Here is a 21792-nt window from a genome sequence, read left to right as displayed (position 1 = left end):
TTCAAGTTTAGTGAACCATATTTCCAATCAACTTCTCAAACATCAAAATTGATCGCACTTTAGCCCATTTATGGTACAGTTTTTAATGATTTGATCTTAAATGAGATACAGCTAAGACCTTTCACACAAAAGGCTAAGTGGAAAAAGACTATATCAGAATAACTGGTTGATTTAATCTTCCAGGTTTCACGTCTGAGATGTTTTGACCATAGATTTGAAACTCACAAGGAAATCAAAATAACTTCTAGTACTCATGAGCTGCAACCTGGGCCTGCATTTATTAATGTGGGTTTTTATCTCTTTTATAGCCCTCCATGCCCTCCCTTCTCACTCTCACAACCATCAGTTGCCTTTGAGTTCTTCTTGTTGTAATTTTAGGCAGTTGGCGCAATTTCAGATATATTTCTAAATATTTTTCAAACATGTGGAAATCTCATTTTACATGTACATTTGTATTTTACATGCATTCAAAGTTCAAACAAATATATGCTAGCTAGGGTTCTGCTTTTCTGAATTTTTTGTTTTTGTAAGTTTTCAATGCCAGCAACTCCATTTCTTATACTTTTTCACTGCTACTGTTTGCAGAAATCAAATTTGCTTTTTTTTCCATTGCCAAGACTTTTCATTTGTATCCAGTGGCATCAGAAAATGGAAGCCAAAACATTGGAAACAAGGATGCCAGTCGGAAGCATTGCGTAGCAGAACCAACCCCAGGATCAGTCATTTGCGACTATCATGGATTGAAAATGGGTGGAGGCATCACCACCTCAAATACCACCTTGCACAGATTGCTGACCTTGATGTCAAGTTGTGTCTGAATAATAAGTCCAAGATTGTACAGAAGACAGATGCAACCCTCACTTAACAAAGCAAACAAAATTAGAAAAAAGGAGAAAGTTGCAGCCCTTGTAATAGAGTTGAATTACAACATAATCCAAGAACCCAAAGTAAAAATAGACAAAGATTGTGGACCTCTTGGTGTCCACTACTTTGTGGTATGTCCACTTCATCAAACTCCAACCAAAGAAGTCATAGGGATTTTCATTCCATGGAACATGCCAAGTTGATAGCCTCCTCTTGCTATAGGTTTGAAACTTGACAAAGTAAACACAGCTTGCTTAGTACTACAACCACCTTCTGTTCAACATGGCAAAAACCCATATTGAGAGGATTCGATCACAACCTTGATTGTTGCATGGAAAGAGTCTAAGGCACCTAGTCCACATGACTTGTTCCAAGAAGCAGTGACAAATAAAAAGACAATTGTGGAAGAGCAAAAGAAATATTAGCACAAGAATTGATGCATAATATTATGATTATTATCAAAAGGGTGAGCAGATGTTAAGAATCACACACACATCAACTTTCTAGTGCCTTCAAATGGTCAGATGGTGTTCTTGAGGTCCATTGATGCCTCTAATGAGGCAAAGAAGGCTAAGAATCTAAATCAAATGATGGCAGAGGTTGTCTTAGATGTTGGTAAAAAAAAATGTGATCCATGTTATGATTGATAATGTAGCAAAATACGTTGCAAAAGGGAGACACTTAAGAAGAGGCACCCAACAATTTTTGGAACCCTTACACCATCCATTTCCTTGATCTTCTGTTGGATGACATGGTCAAACTTGATCAGGTGAATTATGTGGTGGATCCCAAGAACATCATCATGTACATCTACAATCAACCTTGAGTGACTAGCTTGATGAGAGACCACACCAAAGGGAAGAAGCTTATGCAAGCAGGTACCAAACTGCTTGCAACTAACTCCATCACCTTGCAAAGCATTTATGGCTTGCTCAAACCTTTGAGGCAAATGTTTTTGAACCAATAATGGATGAATTCTTCTTATTTGAAGAGACAAACAGAGAGAAGGTCACAAAGACAATTTTTTTATTTTATGATGTCTTCATGAAGAGCACTAATGAAATCATCAAGGTAACTTCAAACTTCTATTTAGATTTTAAATTGTATGTTGTGAGTACAATTTTTCTAAATTCTATTCACGAGATATTGTTCATTTTTTATTATATTTTCTTTCTACTTGCAACCTTAGCTTGTAGATATTAGAACCTTTAGTCAATGTTTTGCGCTTCGTGGATAGAGTAAAATGCAATGGAGTACCTATATGAGGCCATGGAGAAGGCTAGAGAAGTCATCAAAAAATAATCCAAGGAAGGTTTCAGAGCCTCAAATAGAGATTTTGCACTTGGCAGATAAAGTAAAATGCAATACTCTAATGCTTCATGTATCCTTTTAAGGGGTGGTTTCCAAACCATCAATACTCTAATGCTTCATGTATCCGTTTAAGGGGTGGTTTCCAAACCAGCACACCCTTTCACAAAAGTTTTATTTTAATAATTATTTAAATAAATACTTATTCTTGCCCTTTTAAAAGAGTTTATATAGATATTCTTTATTAATGTCCATTTTTAACCAAAGGATCATATTATCCTTTATTTTTATCTCCTTTTAATGTTTAAGGGTTATTTCATAGTTTTCTTTTCACTTTGGAGAAAAATTCCCTTAACATTTCTCCCCCTATAATTTAACTACTTTCAACAATGGCATGAGATGCGTTTGTATCACAACTCAAAAAACATAATCAATAAATGAAGATAGTAATTATGAATATATTCATTCTTCATGTAGTATGGTTAACATCTAAACATTTCTATTTTATTTTTAATTCTCTTCTCTTCTTTAAGTTCATAAATCTTGTTTCGATTATTTTTCATTTTCTTTTTAAATTCACAGGTAAGCTCAATAATCATTTTCCAATTAAAATTATGATATATATATATACAATCGAAGGGCTAATGCTATCCTATATGTTTTTAATCTCATATATTTCAACTTTATCATTTTTTCTCACCGATGTAGTCCCTTTTCTTTTATATAGATGTTTTAATCTTTTACATGTCATTCCAACATAAAATTTACAGGATTATTAGCATGTGATCACATATCATTTGCCTAGTGAATGACCTACAAAATAACTCATCGTTGAGTACCATCTAATCTATATACTCAAGATAGATTCTCAGATAGTCAAAAAAGTGTGGGAGGTAACTGCATATGTTACGTATAAAAATCCTTAAATAGATAATATAGAGAATGGTGTGAATGTGCTCCAAACTTCATTGCTTAGTTCAATTGCTAAAAAACTTGACGGATATACAATAAAGTAGATCAAATTTCCAATGTGAGGAGTTTCAATCTAGAAAGTTTTGAGTGCAGTTTACCAATTTGTAAATAGTCTAGTACAAGCAAGTGTAGCCTCTAAACAAGCCTATTATTGAATACATCAATCTACAACCCAGACTCTTATTTGTCTCTATATAATCCCTTTCAGTGGTTACAGAAAACCAGCATTAATGACAATTAAATTATTACTATTATTACTAAAATCTATGTAGCCATGTATATATATATAGCAAATAAAATAGTTCTAAAGTTATATTATATTATCAAATAGATAAAATAAATTGAAGTTTATGTTTCTCTACCTTTTTTATTTTTAATATAAGTCTTTAATTTGGGTGCCTGGTTAGCATACCGTTGAGATAAAAAGCAGCAGAATATGGCATATACACTGCAGTCTCTTCATCATATGTATAATATTAACTTCTTAGAAGAAAAGATGGCAACCACTTCATAAGTTTCAATGTTTGCACGCCCATGTGAGCAAGTATGACTTTGTATGCTTTACAATCAATATTTGATGGTCAAAAATATGAAACAAACAAATGTTGGAAGTTTTGAGCAGGTTTTAAACTATAGGATAAATTTGCCATTTTTGACAGCAACAAGTGATGCTCTATATTGCTCTTTACTAATATTCTATTTGAATTAGTTTGATTTGAGGACAGTCTGTCCATATAAAAATTGTTCAGGAAGCTCCTTATGGAGTTACATTAACAAGAATTTGCATTTCCCACATTTAGAGAAGGTGACTGGTGAGCGGAAGAATCTGAGGCTGGCTTTGGCTACGGCACAAGAAGTGTTGCAGTTCACTCCAATCGCAGCATCTGTATATGAACTAACAAGGTGCCAAAAAGCTCATGGTCTAGATGAAGAAAATGTAATACTGAATCACATTACACATGGCAGCTTCAAATTCTTTTCATTGTGTAATCAATCACCAGGCTTGTGTGACTTTTACACATACCCATTGTAGCTACAATCACCACGTTGCCTCCTGATACAAATCAAAGTAAGGAGTAACAATTATTGGTGGCTGGTGACAGACATGTTCACAGATACAATCATATTTAGCACATTATTTTTTTACTTTCAAGCTCTAAGAATACAAAATAGGTGACTTGGTGATCATTAGGTATAGATGGTCCAATTCCTCTATATAAAGAGGCTGCCATCCATGGAACCCACTCTCTATTTTCTATGATGTCAGCAGAGTCAACATTGTTGGAGCATTACTCATAATTATTTCCCCGAGTTCTCACAGGGCACTGTGTAATGATTCAATACAACGTATTGACTGTTTAATACCATAATTTCAATAATTTTTACAATCCATAAAAACGTGTTCTAGCAGCTGCCACATTTGTCCTTCATGGAGCAACACACTAGGGCAGATTCTGTAAGTCTCTCTTGTTATTTATGTGCTCTTGAATTTTTTTATAAAAAATTTCAATCATGGATGGTGTTGATAGCATTGAAAGAAAGTAAAATAGTTATCCAGTCCAATGAGAATTGTTGAACATGGATTTGTAAGTGCAGGTACAGGTATATACAGGATATAAAGATTCATCCCTTAATACCATTTATTGCGTGCTCCCCAATATGGGGACGTATATGCTTGTGGCCTTCGCCGTGTTGTTCCAGTGTCTCTCCAGTGTACGGATGCATATTGCTTGTGATCTTCACTCTCATGCTAGCCACTGTTAATATGTGCCATTTACCATAAGCTTGTGCTGCTAACTTTGAACATGCTCACCTTTTACATAGCAAACATGAAAGCACTATGTTGACTGGAGTCACATTCTTTTGAAAAAATCAAATCAATCAAAAGACAAAAAGAATCCTTCTTTCTAACTCTTAATAAATACTAAACAAATGGGATATGTCTCTTCGTTAGCTAAATATGCCTCACACTTTTTAAAATTGAATGATGTTGTAGAGAACAAAAAACACTGGCTTCCTCCCACACTTGAAAAGTGACATAGGGAGTCTTTTGTGTTGGACGAAAACTCATATGGCCCAATAAGAGAGGTATCTATTTTGTGGAGTCCAGTTGTACAAGATTCATTGTGGTCGTCATGACTTTGTAAAGTTGAAGTTTTGTTGATAGACATTCTTGGAAACAAGAACATAATAGATTAGCCCTATCAATCTAGCAAACATTCATAGAACTTCTCTACTTGATCTCATATAGATCTGGCATTTTAGCAATGTCCTTTACATAAATATAATTAGTTCATGGTAATAGGAATTTCTGTATGTGAATAATAGTAAGACTACACCATAATGGGCTTGATGATTTACCTTTAACTACGATGTCCACATATCATCCAATACTAAAGGGCTATCATTCATTAAGTTTCTACACATAAATTGTGCATGTGAGTTGGAAATTCCTAAAGACATTTCATCTTTAAAGGATTCAATGTTTTTCTTGTACATCAAAGATTCTATAGTTAGAATGAGTTAAGTGGAATGAAATAATGCTCTTATATGATGTGATATCCACCAAGTTCTTTTCGGCACTAATACCAATTGTAACAATACTTAGAACCAACACACATGCTTACACAAACTACGTGCAAAACATAGCACGCTCCAGAGTAATTGTTCAACATGCATAACACAACATGCTCTAGAGTAGTTAATAGGCCAAGACAATCTGGGGTATACACTGTACCCTAAGTTGGACACACACCAAGTGCCCATACTCTAATGCTTTGATACCAAATGTAATGCTTTATATAACCAAAGGTTTCCAAAACATCACACCCTTCACAAAAGTTTCCTTTCAATAATTATTTAAATAAAAAATTATTCCTCCCCTTTTAAAAGAGTATATATAAATATTGTTTACTAATGTTCATTTTCAACCACAGGATCATATTATCCTTTATTTTTTCTCCCTACTAAAGAGTTATTTCATAGATTTCTTTTCACTTTGAGGAAAAAGTTCTATAACAAATGTATTACTTATATAAAGCCATGGGCAAGGCCAAACAAGCCATCAAAAAATATTCTAAGGGAGAGAGAAGAAAAATCAAATCCATTTGGAAAATTATTGATGCAATTGCATACCACCTCAATCAACCCCAATTTTTTCTACAAAGAGGACTTTAAGGCTATTGATGGGGAGGTTGTGGAGGGCCTCACAACATTCATTGAGGGGATGACAACGAAAGGTCACTAACCAAATTATCATGGAGTTGCAAAAAAGCAAAAATGCTTAGGGCTCTTCTCTTCACCACTAGTATTCAAAAAAGAACCATCCAAGCACCAAGGAACAAAAAATCTTGGTCTTGAATTCAAATCTTTAATGTGTGCAATTATTGCTTACTTACAAACTTGTGAATGTCTTCTTTACAATTAATTGGTCAAAAAAAGGAGCACAAAAAACCCAAAATCTTGTCCCAACCTTGTAGTGCTTATCAATGTCAGGGAAATTGGAGCTTGTTTGATGGCATTCCCATTAAAAAGCCCAAAAAGTTGATATAAAAGTATCTCAATAACCTCTTGTCCATGCAATTCAACCTTTTCCCTCTCTCAAAAAGGTGGAGGGCACATTTGATAGTTATTAAGCAATTGACTTGAATGGCATTGACCCATATAGCAATTGGACTATTCAAAATGACCACACGATTATAGAAGATGGGAATGTTGATTTTATGAGGCAAGTAGAGGAAGGTGCAGCAGAAGCAGAAGTATAAGGTGTTAGATTAAACAATATCATAGTTGAGGATGATGCTAATCCTGAGGAGACATTAACTCCTAAATCAAGTAGTAGGGCCCCATTTATCAATGGGATGTAAACGAGGAAGAGAAAATTATAAATTGTTGTTAATTGTATTGAGTTATAATTTTATGATCCTTTTCAATCAACATGAGACACATTATATTATTGGCTATTGTTCTCACATATTGATTTGATATTGTACTATTTTTTATTCAAATCTAATAGAAAACACTTCTAAACACTTTATAGACTCATTTCATATATTTTGTTCACTGTATTTTGCATGAAATTGATGTTTTTTGCAGGAACTTAAGTCTTTTTAATTTGTCAAGATTTGCCAAGTTGCCAAGTTCGAACTAAGATTGGATCTGTTGAGTTTTGTCAAGTCATAAGTTTTTGAACTTTGATTTAGGCCAATTGTACAATGCAAAGATGCTTACATTAAAGGTTATATTGGTAAAAGCAACTAATGAAAAAAAGAAATGAAAACCTCCGAAATTTAGGTTCTTCCTGGCAACATCAGCTGTTCTGGGAGCCTAAAAATGTGTTGCTGCCAAATTTGGATTGGCCTTGTCTTCCACCTTGGTCCTTTTTAGTTTGGGGAGCACCTTGTCAAAACTGGACCTTTTTTGTGTTTCCTTAAATAATTATATGGTGAAGCAAGTAGCACAGCTACAAAAGCATTACCACATTAAAAATTAAAAATCGATGTGGTATGAAAACTGTGTTTAATCATGAACTATTGAATGTAACATATCCAACTATTTAAATTTTAAACCAATGATCTATGAGAAATGGGCTATGTCACATGGTTCGAGTCATTGTGTTCAGCAACAATAAAATTTGGATGAAGTTCAGCAAGGGGGAAAAACTCAAAAAAAAGGCATGATTAAATTCACTTTGTATAAATTTGATTTTTTTTAAATTGAAGTAATAAACCCATAAAAATAGAACAATATTATGTTTAATTGAATACATTATAATATATTTAAAGACATTATTATATACATATGTTTAAAATTTTAATTTAAATATTATTTATATATGAATTATAAATATATTATAATTAAAAATCTAATTTTCAATATTTTAAAATGATAAATTTTAATATATTAACTAAAAAAGATATTAAATTTTACTTTAAAAACAAAAATTAAAATAGGTTGTGCAGGCCCCATCCCAATTAATTCCACCCTCCTAGTAGAATCCAATATAGAACTCCACATGGCAATAATGATTAGAAAAGTAGGGTCACTGATTTCATTTTGATCAGGTAGGGGGTCAAGATCAAGCTTTGATTTTGGTCTATAGTATACCGACTTGTTTTGTACTCGAAGATAGGATACATCCCTCAACTTCCCCTAGGCGGAGTGATGGGCGGGGGCAAGGGGCAAAGGATTGTACTTTGGAACCGAATCTCATTCTTTAGCATCAAAATCTCTATATCGTTCATTATGAGATACCAAACATCCATGATTTCTAAGCCCCCTTTCATTGGGTTCGTCCATTGTATTGTCTTTGCTTGTCACCAACAACAAGACGACAAAAGACAATGAATAGTGAGCAGATGAGAGAGAAATCCCCCAATTTGGTCAATCCAATTCAGTATCAGCAGACCTAAAAATCAAAAATCTAAATATTAAAAGTGGTAAGCCCTCATCCATACAAATATTAAAGTGAACAAGAATGAATTTTTAAGATTTTTTTGAAGTTCGCTGCAGTTCGAATTTCAAATTTCATGAATGAAATTCAACAAACCCCAAGACTTAGAATGCAAGGATATGTCTGAAACATTCCTAGGCAGTCCCCTATAAAATCCTACAATGTGGCAGAAAAAGGTCTATAAGCAATTATAATGTTTCAATAACCCTCTCTACTGTATACCAGATTTTCCAGTTCGTTTATATACAGCTATGATTTGTGCATGGTTAAAGTGGCTTTATATAGATCTGAAGCAACCTCAACTGTAGTAATAAGTACTGCAGGGATTTAAAGTCAATGATAATGCATTAACAAAGTACAGTAATACCATGGCTGTAAGATGTCTAAGAACTAAAAACCTTACTTAAACATAAATTTGAAACTGATTCGGAGAGAGAAAGGCATGTTTACCAACTTAATAAAATGCCCAATTAAGAAATGTGCCCTGGATTATGGAATATATTGTTTTACAATTTTTCCACATTTTGTCATCTCGTAGTTGTAGGCTTTCATCCTTTTCTTGTATATGCACATTAAAAATAGATAATCATATTATAACAATGAAATTTTGTCAATTTGTCTGTCAACTTGCAGAATTCTCAATTCAAATCTAATGTAACGTACTACATTATAATAATTGAAATTTCCTCATTTTTTTAATTGTCACTTCCATCTTGTCAAAATCCTAATGTCCCCATCATAGAGACACCATGGAACATAGGTTGAAAATCTTCTCTTGCTTTGGACAAGGCATTGAAGGTTGCATTGAAGACAATTTGTGTATTTATTTACTCCTAGTATTGCTTCAAGAGTGTTAATGTAAATAGCTAAGGTCGGACTCCTTTAGGACCGACGCAATTGTCCAAGACAAAGTGCACGTCGATTTAATAAAAAACAATTAAAGACGTGAAGAGAACTATTACGATTTGTATAAATATATTTACTTCATTGTGCCGATATTTTTAATATCTAAACCCGCCACCCTTGGTATGTGTTAATGAGGAGACACGATGTTTTATGATAGCCGACTCTTGGAAGAGTCGTGATGGTTAAAGGAACACATATCGGGAGTATAATAAGGCGTTATCTTCATCCTCCAAAATGTATCGAATAAGAGATTAGCAGATTGACATCCTCCAGCAGATTGATTCCTCCTTCAGCAGATCGAAAACATTATATATCGGGAAATCGAATGTATAAGGCAGACTGAAGATTATATATCTTTCTTTGACAGTTCGGACTGCATATACAGCGATCTAGGGTGAAGAAATTAATCATATATAGCTTCAGAGTGTGAAGCGATTTTGTAAAGACATCTTGCTATCTTATCCAATATAGTAAAAGACATTTGTTGTTGGGTTTTTTCACCTTCAAGTTAGAAGGTTTTCCCAGGGTATATGCTGTGCAATTGTGTTTGAATTATCTTACATCTGAATTTTATTAACTGATCATTAAACTTAACATGGTATCAGAGCCACGGTGAAAGAAGATCGTGATTAAATTCTCTCAACTTCTAAGTATTCTCTCTCTCTGTCGAGCAGTACCTCTAAGTCTTGAAAATGGTGAACGGTCTTAAAATCGAAGATAGGCTTGAAGGTGCATCTAACTTCACCTCATGGAAGTTCAGAATGCTTATTGCACTTGAAGAAAATGATCTTCTTCAATTCATAGAGGAGAAGGATTTATCCGAACTTGAAGGTCATGAGGAGAAACTACAATTCAAGAAGAATGCAATCAAGGCAAAGAAGATATTAATCAACTCCGTAAGGGTTCACCTGGTGCCTCTCATCTCCAAGATGACAACTGCAAGAGATATGTACAAGACCTTGGAGGGTTTATATGAGATTAACAACGTAAGTAGGGCTCTTGCCTTGAGACAGCAACTCCATCAGATGAAGATGGCAAAAGGAGATTCAGTCATCACCTACTTCATGAAAATTTCAGAATTGAGAGATCAACTATGCGCAATTGGGGATCAAGTGATAGATAAAGATCTTGTTATGCTAGCTTTGAATGGTCTGCCTCATTCATGGGAGCCATTTATCCAAAGCATAAGTGGAAGGTCAAAATTACCTAAGTTTGATCGACTCCGTGCAGATTGTATTCAAGAAGAATCAAGATTGACTGCCAGAGGAATCGTCAAGAGTTCTCAAAATGAAGATACACATGTTCTTGCCACTCAATCTACCAAGAAACAAAAGTATTGGAAGAAGGGAAACTTCAAAAGGAATAGAGGTTTCAAATCAGATTCTGCACCTGATTCTAGGAAGAGGAAGAAAGATCTCTCTCGCATCCAGTGCTTTAGGTGTGACAAGTTTGGTCACTTTGCAAAGGATTGTTTGACAAGACATAATCATCAAGGAGCAAACCTCAATGAAGTCTCATCTCATAAGGAGAATGAAGACAACTCAAATGGTTTCTTTTCATATCAGCATTATCAAGCAATGTTCCTACAGACAGTGATACATGGTTAATTGATAGTGGAGCCTCTCGACATATCACCGGTCATCGAGAGTACCTTTCTGATCTAGTGGAAAAGGAATCACATCTTCAAGTCATTATTGGGGATGATGCTCGCTATGCTGTAAGAGGAGTTGGTGCTACATCTCTAAAACTTGAATCTGGAATTTCTCTACACCTAAGTGATGTATTGTTCATACCAGGGATCAAGAGGAACATTGTGTCTATTTCAGCCTTGGAGGATAAGGGATATCAAATTACATTTTCTGAAGGAAGAGTTCTTGCTTGGCCTAAGAACTCCAGCATCAAGACTGCTCGTGTGATCGGAAATCGACATAAGAGTTTATACAAACTCTCCACTCTCCCAGTTCAAGCTCTTATTCATGATTCTTCTAACTCCAGCGAACTCTGGCACAAAAGACTTGGACATCTTCATTTTAGGGCACTTCCATCTTTGGAAAAGATGGTAAAAGGTATTCCTAAACTTATTCATATAAATGATGGTACTTGTAAAGGTTGTGCTATGGGTAAAAATGTTAGAAGTCCTTTTCATAGCAGTGAAAGTAGGTCTAAAGAAATACTAGATCTTGTACATTCAGATTTATGTGGTCCAATGTCAACTCCATCCCTAAGTGGATGTTTGTACTATGTAACTTTTATAGACGACTACTCTAGGAAGACTTGGATTTATTTCTTAAGGTCTAAAGAGTCTGATGAAGTCCTAGGTAAGTTTAAAGAGTTTAAAGCTCTTGTAGAAACCTTGTCTAGAAAGAAAATTAAAATTTTAAGGTCTGATAATGGAGGTGAGTACACCTCGGGTAGCTTTCGTGATTTCTGTATTGAGGCAGGGATCAAGAGGGAGTTTTGTGTTCCTTACAATCCCCAACAAAATGGGGTTGCTGAAAGGAAGAACAGATCCATAGTTGAAGCCGCAAAAGCTATGATTCATGATCAAGACCTTCAGATTTTCCTATGGGCAGAAGCCTCTAGAACAGCAGTGTATGTTCAAAATAGATGTCCCTATCGAATATTACAAAATTTGACTCCTGAAGAAGCCTTCTCAGGTATCAAGCCTGATATCAGGCACCTGAGAATATTTGGTTGTCCTATGTATGTCCATATTCCCAAAGACAAGAGAACCAAGCTGGAGCCTTCTGGCAAGAGAGGAATATTTGTGGGCTATAGTGAAACCTCCAAAGCCTACCATATTTACATTCCTGGACAGAAGCAAATAGAAGTTAGCAGGGATGTCACATTTGAGGAAGATGTTGCATTCAGGAAATCAAAGGGCTCATGCATGGAGATAGATGATGAGACTCCTCAAGACATGGGTGTTGATCATACTCCTAAGATTCAGAGGAAGACTATAGAACCTGATATGAGTAATGACCCAATTGAACCTTTGGATCCCACTGATGAGCCTAGAGATATTGTTGTGTCTCGAAAGAGACCTCTTTGGGCGCGAAACACTATGCAGGAAGCAGAACAGTTTGCCGCTCCTAGAGGAACATTCAGAGAAAGCAAAAGACCACAAAGATTTTCTGGTTATGTTGCATTAATGTGTAATCTTATTGAGTTTGAACCTTCTAGCATAGAGGAAGCCACAAAACATCAAGTTTGGAAAGATGCAATGGATGAGGAGTATCAATCCATTCTCAAGAACAATGTGTGGGATATTGTGCCTAGACCAAAAGGGAAGTCTGTTGTATCTTCCAAATGGTTGTACAAGATAAAACATGCAGCTGATGGCAACATTGAAAAGTACAAGGCTAGGTTTGTGGCTCGAGGCTTCTCTCAACAAGAGGGAATAGACTACAAAGAAACATTTACTCCTGTTGCTCTCTATACTTCCATTAGAACGATCATTGCCATTGCAGCAGCTAAGGGATGGAAGTTGCATCAGATGGATGTAAAGACTGCCTTTCTCAATGGTGTGATTGAAGAAGAAGTCTACATCGAGCAACCTAAGGGGTTCGTGATTCATGGGAAAGAGTCTCATGTGTGTAAATTGAAGAAAGCCCTATATGGTCTTAAACAGGCTCCTCGGGCTTGGTATGAAAGAATTGACAGATACTTAGTGGGTTTGGGTTTCTGCAAGAATGATGCTGATCCAAACCTTTACTTCAAGGTATTCAATGGTGATATGTTGATCTTGGTACTTTATGTCGATGATCTATTTATTACCGAAGAAGATCATCTCATTGATAGATGTAAGAAGGAGTTGACTTCAGAATTTGAGATGAAGGACTTAGGACTTATGCACTTCATTCTAGGGTTGGAGGTGTGGCAGAGGCCCAATGGGATTATCCTAAGTCAAGGTAAATATACCATCGATATCTTGAAGAGATTTGGAATGACAGATTGTAAATCTACGTCCACACCCATGGAAACTAACTTGAAGAAATTAAGGATTGGGTCCCTGATGTATCTAGTTAACACTAGACCAGATATTTGTTATGCAGTAAGTGCACTTAGTCAGTTCATGAGTGAACCTAGACAGATACATCTAGTTGCAGTCAAGCATAGCTTGAGATACTTGCGTGGCACTGTTGGATATGGCTTGAAATACTCTTCCAGTATGGACCTAATTCTTGAAGGATATTCTGATTCTAATTGGGCAGGGAGTGTTACTGATCGGAAGAGCACTTCTAGTTGTTGCTTCAGTTTGGGCTCTGCTATGATTTCCTGGTGTAGCAGGAAGCAGTCTTCAGTAGCTCTGAGCACTACAGAGGCAGAATACATTGCAACATGTGTAGCAACTCGCGAAGCAGTGTGGCTTCGTAAGCTCCTTGCAGGATTGTTTGGTCAATCATTGGAGCCTACCATCATACATTATGATGACAAAAGTTGTGTGAAGCTTTCAATCAATCCAGTATTTCATGACAGAACGAAGCATGTAGAGATTCAGTACCACTATATCAGAGATATGGTACAAAGGAATGTTGTTCAGTTGAGATACATCTGTACTGAGGAACAGACGGCTAACATTTTCACCAAGCCTCTTGCAAAAGTGAAATTTGTGCATTTTCGAGACAAGCTTGGAATTGTGGAAAATGAAGCTCTTGCTGAGAGGGAGTCTCAGCATCAGTGATTACTTGATATGTATTATAATGCATTCTTCTCTGTGAGAGAAGTTTGAGGTATCAGCCCTTGTTGAGCATTCTTCTCAGTGAGAGAAGTTTGAGGTATCAGCCCTTGTTATGCATTCTTCTATGAGAGAAGTTTGAGGTATTAGCCCTTGTTGTGCATTCTTCTCTATGAAAAGAAGTTTGAGGTTTCAGCCCTTGTTCCACCCTCTGCGAGTAGGTATGGTGGATCCACCCTCTGCGAGTAGGTATGGTGGATGTCATGTGAAAGGCTTCATGACTTAGCACTTGTGCTTATTCATCCTCTGGACGTGGCCATGGTGGATGTCACTATGTGATTCAGTTATCAAGAAGGACTCCTCCTTAGCTAAGAGGGAGTGTTAATGTAAATAGCTAAGGTCGGACTCCTTTAGGACCGACGCAATTGTCCAAGACAAAGTGCACGTCGGTTTAACAAAAAACAATTAAAGACGTGAAGAGAACTCTTACAATTTGTATAAATATATTTACTTCATTGTGCCGATATTTTTTATATCTAAACCCGCCACTCTTGGTACGTGTTAATGAGGAGACACGATGTTTTATGATAGCCGACTCTTGGAAGAGTCGCGATGGTTAAAGGAACACATATCGGGGGTATAATAAGACATTATCTTCATCCTCCAAAATGTATAGAATAAGAGATTAGCATATTGACATCCGCCAGCAGATTGATTCCTCCTTCAGCAGATCGAAAACATTATATATCAGGAGATTGAATATATAAGACAGACTGAAGATTATATCTCTTTCTTTGACAGTTCGGACTGCATATACAGCGATCTAGGGTGAAGCAATTAATCATATATAGCTTCAAAGTGTTAAGCGATTTTGTAAAGACATCTTGCTATCTTATCCAGTATAGTAAAAGCCATTTGTTGCTGGGTTTTTTCACCTTCAAGTTAGAAGGTTTTCCCAGGGTATATGCTGTGCAATTGTGTTTGAATTATCTTACATCTGAATTTTATAATCTGATCATTAAACTTAACAAGGAGCAGACAAAACCAAAGAGGTTGTGGATCTTGACAATGTCGGTGATGCTGTTATTTCCTTGTCTCTCTGCAGTAAACAGCATGGGATATCGGAAGTTAAAGGAGGCACTTACAAGCTGTGTTTCAATGTAGTTGTAACAATAATATTCAGTTGAAATACCTTTATCCTTTAGTGAAGGTTGATAGAATTTGAACAGTTCAAAATCAGGTTACGTGGACCTTGGTTCATATCAAGTATAGAAAAAAAACATCTTGTTAGACTTTTTGAAGCTTTGGCAATAATTGAAAGTGTATTTAAGTCATCTCCGGGATGACCTAGTTCAAGACTAGTCATTTCTTAATAGCTTTTCTCTAACATTTTCATAAAAATCACAAAGGAAGGAAACCCACATAGCATACAAGCACCCCTAAGCAACTTCCAATAACTTAAAAACATGCTCTATACAACAGAATCTTTTAGGATTTGGAATCAGACCAAACTGAAAAGCAAGGATATTCTTCTCAATTCTGGGAACCCAGTAAATGCAACTGATATGCCAATTCCCTGTTCTGAATTGATTTTATTTAGTTAATGATACTTCAACCGGACACGGGATCATGGGTCAAAATTCAAGCCTGCAAACAAACCCCTGATGGTCTCGGAAGATAGAATTGTTTATGGTCTTTTGAGTGCATGGACAAGTTAACGTTTAATCTGTTACAAGTGTGGTTGCCGTTGCACCAAAAGATCGACTTAATAATGTCCGATAAAACCACTAGACTTATAGAATCCACAAGAGGCAGTTAAGCCATGTCACAAACCCAAGCGAAGCGCTACGCTGCACAGCACAAGGAGACCAAGGGCGCACACCTTGCAACAATCCCCCCAGTGCAAGCGAGGGGTTTGAACTTGTGACCAAGCTCTGATAACACTTGTTACAAGTACGGTTGTCGTTGCACCAAAAGATCGACCTGTTAATGCCCGATACAACCACTAGACTTATAGAATCCACATGAGGCAGTTAAGCCATGTCACAAACCCGAACGCTGCACTGCACAGCACAAGGAAACCAAGGGTGCACACCTTGCAACATAATCTTCCAGCCACAGTTTTGAACTTCATATTGAATGATAGTAACCATATACTTCCTTTTGAGATGTGTTTCATATTACATTCCACGTGTTTTCAAAAAAGGGGGGGAAAGAAGAAGCTAACATAGGGGGAAAATTAAAATTAAAAAATTTACAGATCGCAGATTACTGTATGAGCCCGAAGGAACTGAATTTAAGAGATTGAATGAACATTTGCTATGTAATTCGATTCGATTGTTCAATAATAAAAAAAAAAAATTAAATCACTTAAGTTTATTTGGTTTGGGAAAAAGTAAAAATTTATTTCCAATGAAGTTCCAAAACAAAGAGTCTTATGCATAGAACACTATTATGCATAAATTCTGCTGTTACGTTGCTTCCACTCAGATGGCATACAAAGAGATTGAAATATTAAAGGATTTATTTTCATTGAATTTCTAAAGAGTTTTGAATTAAACTGCGTAGTAATTTATACATCAATTCTTCCATCACTTTTGAATCTTCATAATCTCAAAGATTGATCCAAAAAAGTTCATTTCATGCATCAACATTTTCATCATTTTTATGTCTTTATCATCCCATAATTGATCTCAAAAACTACACAGCTTAATCCAAAACATCTTTGCAAATTCATCACCATGGACTGTGAAAATCTAATGTTCTTAACTATTAGGTTTAGGCCAGCTAACCTCAAAGTCCTTTCTAGGGCAAAGTATTTTGAGGTGAATGTTGTAGTAGGGTTACCTGCGTGCACCACTTGGTAAGTACGTGAAGTCGAAGCAATCGTTGCCTGGTTTTGTTAATATATTTAAGGAGGCCGATTTTCTTGTTGGCATCGGACTGAGGTTGAGAAGCCAAGTTTTGGATGAGTTCCTCAAGTGCTACAAATGAATCCTCCGCTGCTCTCTTCACTAATTCTGACAACTGTACCGTCTGCTGCCCCAATTCTGCCATTCTCCCGCTCTTTCTACAATACAAGAAGGAGGAGGAGTGGGGAGATTGCAGGCAGGATTCGAACCGTGATCGTTACACGCTTCAATTTCTAGTTCGAATTTACAAACCCGTATTGCGGCGTGCCGGGCACACAAACACCCGAGAAGTTATGGTAAATGTAGGGAAGATGCAGCTTTACTATATTCTCCCATCGCGGCGGCTCAACTCGCTAAAATCTAGCGAGACCGCAATTCTTCTCCAAAAACCCCACTCCAACTCCGTATTGACGATTTGGATTTTAAAAAACTTCTCCGCTCTGTTTTGATCTTTGACCTTGTGCAGGAAGAATGTATAGTAGAAAAAGTCCAAATCCCTTTTACCTGATCTGGTATTTTTATTTTGTTTTGTGTTTCTTCACTACCCATGTTGGGAAACTTCTCTCGTTGTTAAGAGGTAGTGGTACTTTCTTCATAATTAAGCGTGGGAGTTGAAAGAAATATGCTTATCAATAAATTATATTATTGAAAGAAAAGTAAACAAATGTTTTCAAATAAAATAGAAATATATTATTATATCTATTTATTTTTGTCATTGATTAGGTTGTGTGTTTAATGGAGATAAGAATTGAAATAGTATTTTTTTTTTTTATAAAATAGTTATTAGAATGTTATTCAATTATGAACTTACATGATTTTTTTATTAGAGCACATTGTATTCGGGACTTGATAGTTGAAATTGTAGTTGGAGTGAAGGTTAGTGACTATTAAATTGCATAAATAGTATACTATTGTTGACATTCTTGTAAATCTTTTTCGCACCCAGCAATAAAATGATATTACTAATGACAAACTATTTCGTGAAAATCATTTTGTATTGCTTAATAATGCATATTTAGTGTGTAATTATATTAATTAGTATCTTTTAAATCAATAATGTAAAAGTCAACGGTGCAATTTTATAGAAAAGAATTTTATTGAAGATGTACTTAATTTTCATATCAATATACCTTGTCACATCACAATACAAAAGACTATTATGATGGTTATAATAGTTTTCAATGTTATTGAAGCAACAACAAAACAATAGCATGATTCTTGGATCAACAATATGCTCAATCACATTGTATTGGTTCAAAGTAGGGACTTGATAGTTGAAATTGTAGTTGGAGTGAAGGTTAGTGGCTATTAAATTGCATAAATAGTATACTATTGTTGTAGTTTGAGTCATTAATTGTGGATAATTTACATTCTTGTAAATCTTTTTGGGACCCGAGCAATAAAATGGTATTAAATAATAGCAAATTATTTCATGAAAATCATTTTTATTACTTAATAATGTATATTTAATGTATAATTATATTTATTGGTATATTTTAAATCAATAATGTAAAAGTCAACGATGCAATTTTATAGAAAAGGATTTTATTGAAGGCGTACTTAATTGTCATATCAATTTACCTTGTCACATCGCAATACAAAGGACCATTATGATGGTTATAATAGTGTTCAATGTTATTGAAGCAACAACAAAACAATAGTAAAATTGGAATTTGAGTCTCAAATTAATATTCTAAAAAGACTTACATTATTGATATAGTTGAACTTTTATTGTAAGGATTTAATGCATTGAAAATGTAATAAAATTTAAATGATAATTTTATTTATACACTAGATATTCCCAACATGAATCAATATGAAAATAGCTAAATGATATTTTAAATTATTAAATAAATAATTATTATTATTATTATAGACCATTGTAGACACTTAAATTTGACTGATTAATTGAAACTCTTATCTTGGAATGTCAGGGGGATCAATGCCCCTGACAAATGGCGCTTGATTAAGCGCCAGATAGATGACACCAAAGGAGGTATTTGGCTACTACAAGAAACTAAATGGAGTAAGGCTGAGATTGATGCAAAAATGAGAGTTTGGAAACAGTGGAATGGTTTGTTTAGGCAATCGGATGGAGCCTTTGGTGGCTTGGGAATCATTTGGAATCCCATGAATGTTAGGATCTCTCTTGTTGGGGAAGATAAGTATTGGCAACATTGCCTAGTAACTATCCTTGGACGGAATGAGAATTTCAATCTTTTTAATGTGTACGGACCATCTTCTGTTGGTGATAAACGTGCTCTGTAGGATCTCTTAACCATCAAACTTAGCAATATTACCGATGGTAGTTGTGTGGTAGTTGGGGACTTCAATGCGATCCTTTCCGGCATTGAGAAAAGTGGGGGTATTCAGAGGACTGGTACATCCCAAAAGGACTTTTTGGAATTTGTTGAGAAGAATCACCTACTGGACATTGTTCCTAAAAATGGAGTTTTCACATGGACGAACAGGAGATCGGGTTTTACTAATATTGTTGAACGGCTTGACCGGTTTCTTGTTACTGGTGATTGGCTAGGACAAAATCTAGCATTAGAGTCATTGATTCTCCCGCTTATTGGATCATATCACTACCCAATCTATTTGGAGGTCGCTATGGGACAAGCGGAGGGAGGCACTCCTTTCCGGTTTGAGAAAATGTGGTTCAGAGTGCCTGAGCTATATGATCTTATTTATGTTTCGTGGAATGAACCGATTCTAGGGAACCATTCGAGTTTATCCATACTCAATAAGAAGCTCGAGTATATTAATGTTATGATCAAAGAATGGAATAGGAGCCATTTCAAGAATATTCATATGGAGAAATTAAGAATTAAGGCTGAGTTGGAAGAAATAACCAATTATGTTATTACTTCAGGAATGAATGAGGATTTATTTATCAAAGAAAATACTCTCAAATCTGATCTAAGTGAAATCCTTCGGTGTGAGGAAATCCATTAGCGTCAAAAATCAAGGGAGTTATGGCTAAAGGAAGGTGAAAAAAACACCAAATTCTTCCACCAGTCGACCATTGCCATTCGAAATAGAAACAGAATATCGAAGATTATGAGACTGGATGGAAACGCTGTCAGGAACTATGAGGATATTGCGCAAGAAGCTGTAATATTCTTTGATTCTTTATTGAATGGTGATCACTAGATCGATCATGAAGCAAGAGCCATAATTCTTAACTCAATCCCATCCATAATATCCGATAGTCAAAATACAGCTCTCTTTATTCCTATTTCAATTGATGAAGTAAGGAAAATTACCTTCTAGCTGAAACCTGATAAGACTCCTGGCCCTGATGGCTTCCCTGCTGCTTTCTTCCATCAATTTTGGGATATCATCGCTCGAAATCTACATCTTGCAGTAGAAGAATCAAGAAAGAAAATGACTAAGTTAGGTGTTATTAATCACACCTTTTTTATTCTAATCTCGAAAAAGCAAAACCCTCAACAGATGAGTGATTTTAGGCACATTGCTTTATGCAACACAGTCTATAAGATTGTAACAAAGATCATAGCCAACAGATTGAAGCCCCTCCTTAAACACATCATATCAGATGAACAAAGTGGTTTTGCCCCTGGAAGATCCATTGTGGAAGGCATTATCATTGCTCATGAAATGCTTCACACGGCCAGGAAAACCAAGGATTCCTGCATGATTTTAAAACTGGATATTCTGAAAGCTTATGATATGGTGGACAGGGGTTTCTTATTTGATGTACTTCATAAATTTGGATTTTGCAAGGAATGGATCACATGGGTCACGAGTTGTCTATCTACCCCCAAATTTTCCGTTTTGGTTAATGGCTCATCTCATGGCTTCTTTTCCTCGACAAGAGGAATTCGACAAGGTGATCCAATATCACCATTTTTGTTTATCATAATGGTTGAAGCCTTAGGTCGGTCAATAAGAGCTCTTCAACAAGATGATTGTTGGATTGGAATCAATGTGGCAACAGGGGTTGAAAAAATGACTCACTTGCAGTTTGTCGATCATACCATTATGTTTGGTTCGACTTGTAGGAGGGAGGTAAGAACAATTAAATCATGCCTCGATGATTATTGTATGGCTTCTGGGCATAAAATCAATTGGTACAAATCTGAAGTGTTTTTTGTCAACACTCCGATTAACTTGCAAGGTGTATTATCAAGGCTTCTTAATCTCAGACTTGCAAACTTCCTAGGGAAATTTCTTGGAACTCCCCTCTTCATTGGCAGTAACAGAACTCACTATTGGAAGCATCTTATTGATAAGTGCAAATCCAAGCTTGCAATTTGGAAAGGCAAGTGGTTATCCTCTGCTGGGAAACTCACTATGATAAAATCGATCCTTTCTACGCTACCGGTTTTTTCCATGGCTTGCCTGAGATTACCGATGGCAATTGAAGATGAATTGATCTCTATAATGAGAAATTTCCTTTGGAATGGTTCGGATGACAAAGGGAAACTTCCTTTGGTAGCTTGGAAAAAGATCTGCCAACCAAAAAAAGCAGGGGGTGTTGGCATTCGTCAAATCTCGATTATGAATTTAGCTATGGGTGCAAAATTGGTTTGGGAAATTTGCAATGGTGGTAAACAAAAATGGGCAAGGCTTCTAAAACATAAATATCTAGACTCCCTGGAGCCAAAAAGGATTCTCACTATAAACAACCCCCTAGAGGCTCGGCCATCTAGAATTTTATTATGGATAGCAGG

General features: G+C 35.8%; 1 protein-coding gene across 1 annotated transcript in view; it reads right to left on the bottom strand.

The window, feature by feature from the left end:
- LOC131038544 (mediator of RNA polymerase II transcription subunit 14) overlaps positions 1–17648 on the bottom strand; it is an 86246-nt gene extending 68598 nt beyond the window's left edge. The window contains exon 1 of the mRNA XM_057971007.2: positions 17028–17648. Within this exon, the coding sequence (XP_057826990.2) occupies positions 17028–17237 (210 nt within the window). The 5' untranslated portion in view covers positions 17238–17648. The remainder of the gene's footprint in view (positions 1–17027) is intronic.
- Between the last annotated feature and the right edge of the window lie 4144 nt (positions 17649–21792).

The sequence above is a fragment of the Cryptomeria japonica genome, chromosome 10 (genome assembly GCF_030272615.1).
Source record: "Cryptomeria japonica chromosome 10, Sugi_1.0, whole genome shotgun sequence".
Lineage (NCBI taxonomy): Eukaryota > Viridiplantae > Streptophyta > Pinopsida > Cupressales > Cupressaceae > Cryptomeria > Cryptomeria japonica.
The sequence above is the reverse complement of the archived record's forward strand: the minus strand, read 5'-3'. Positions and strand labels throughout refer to the sequence as shown.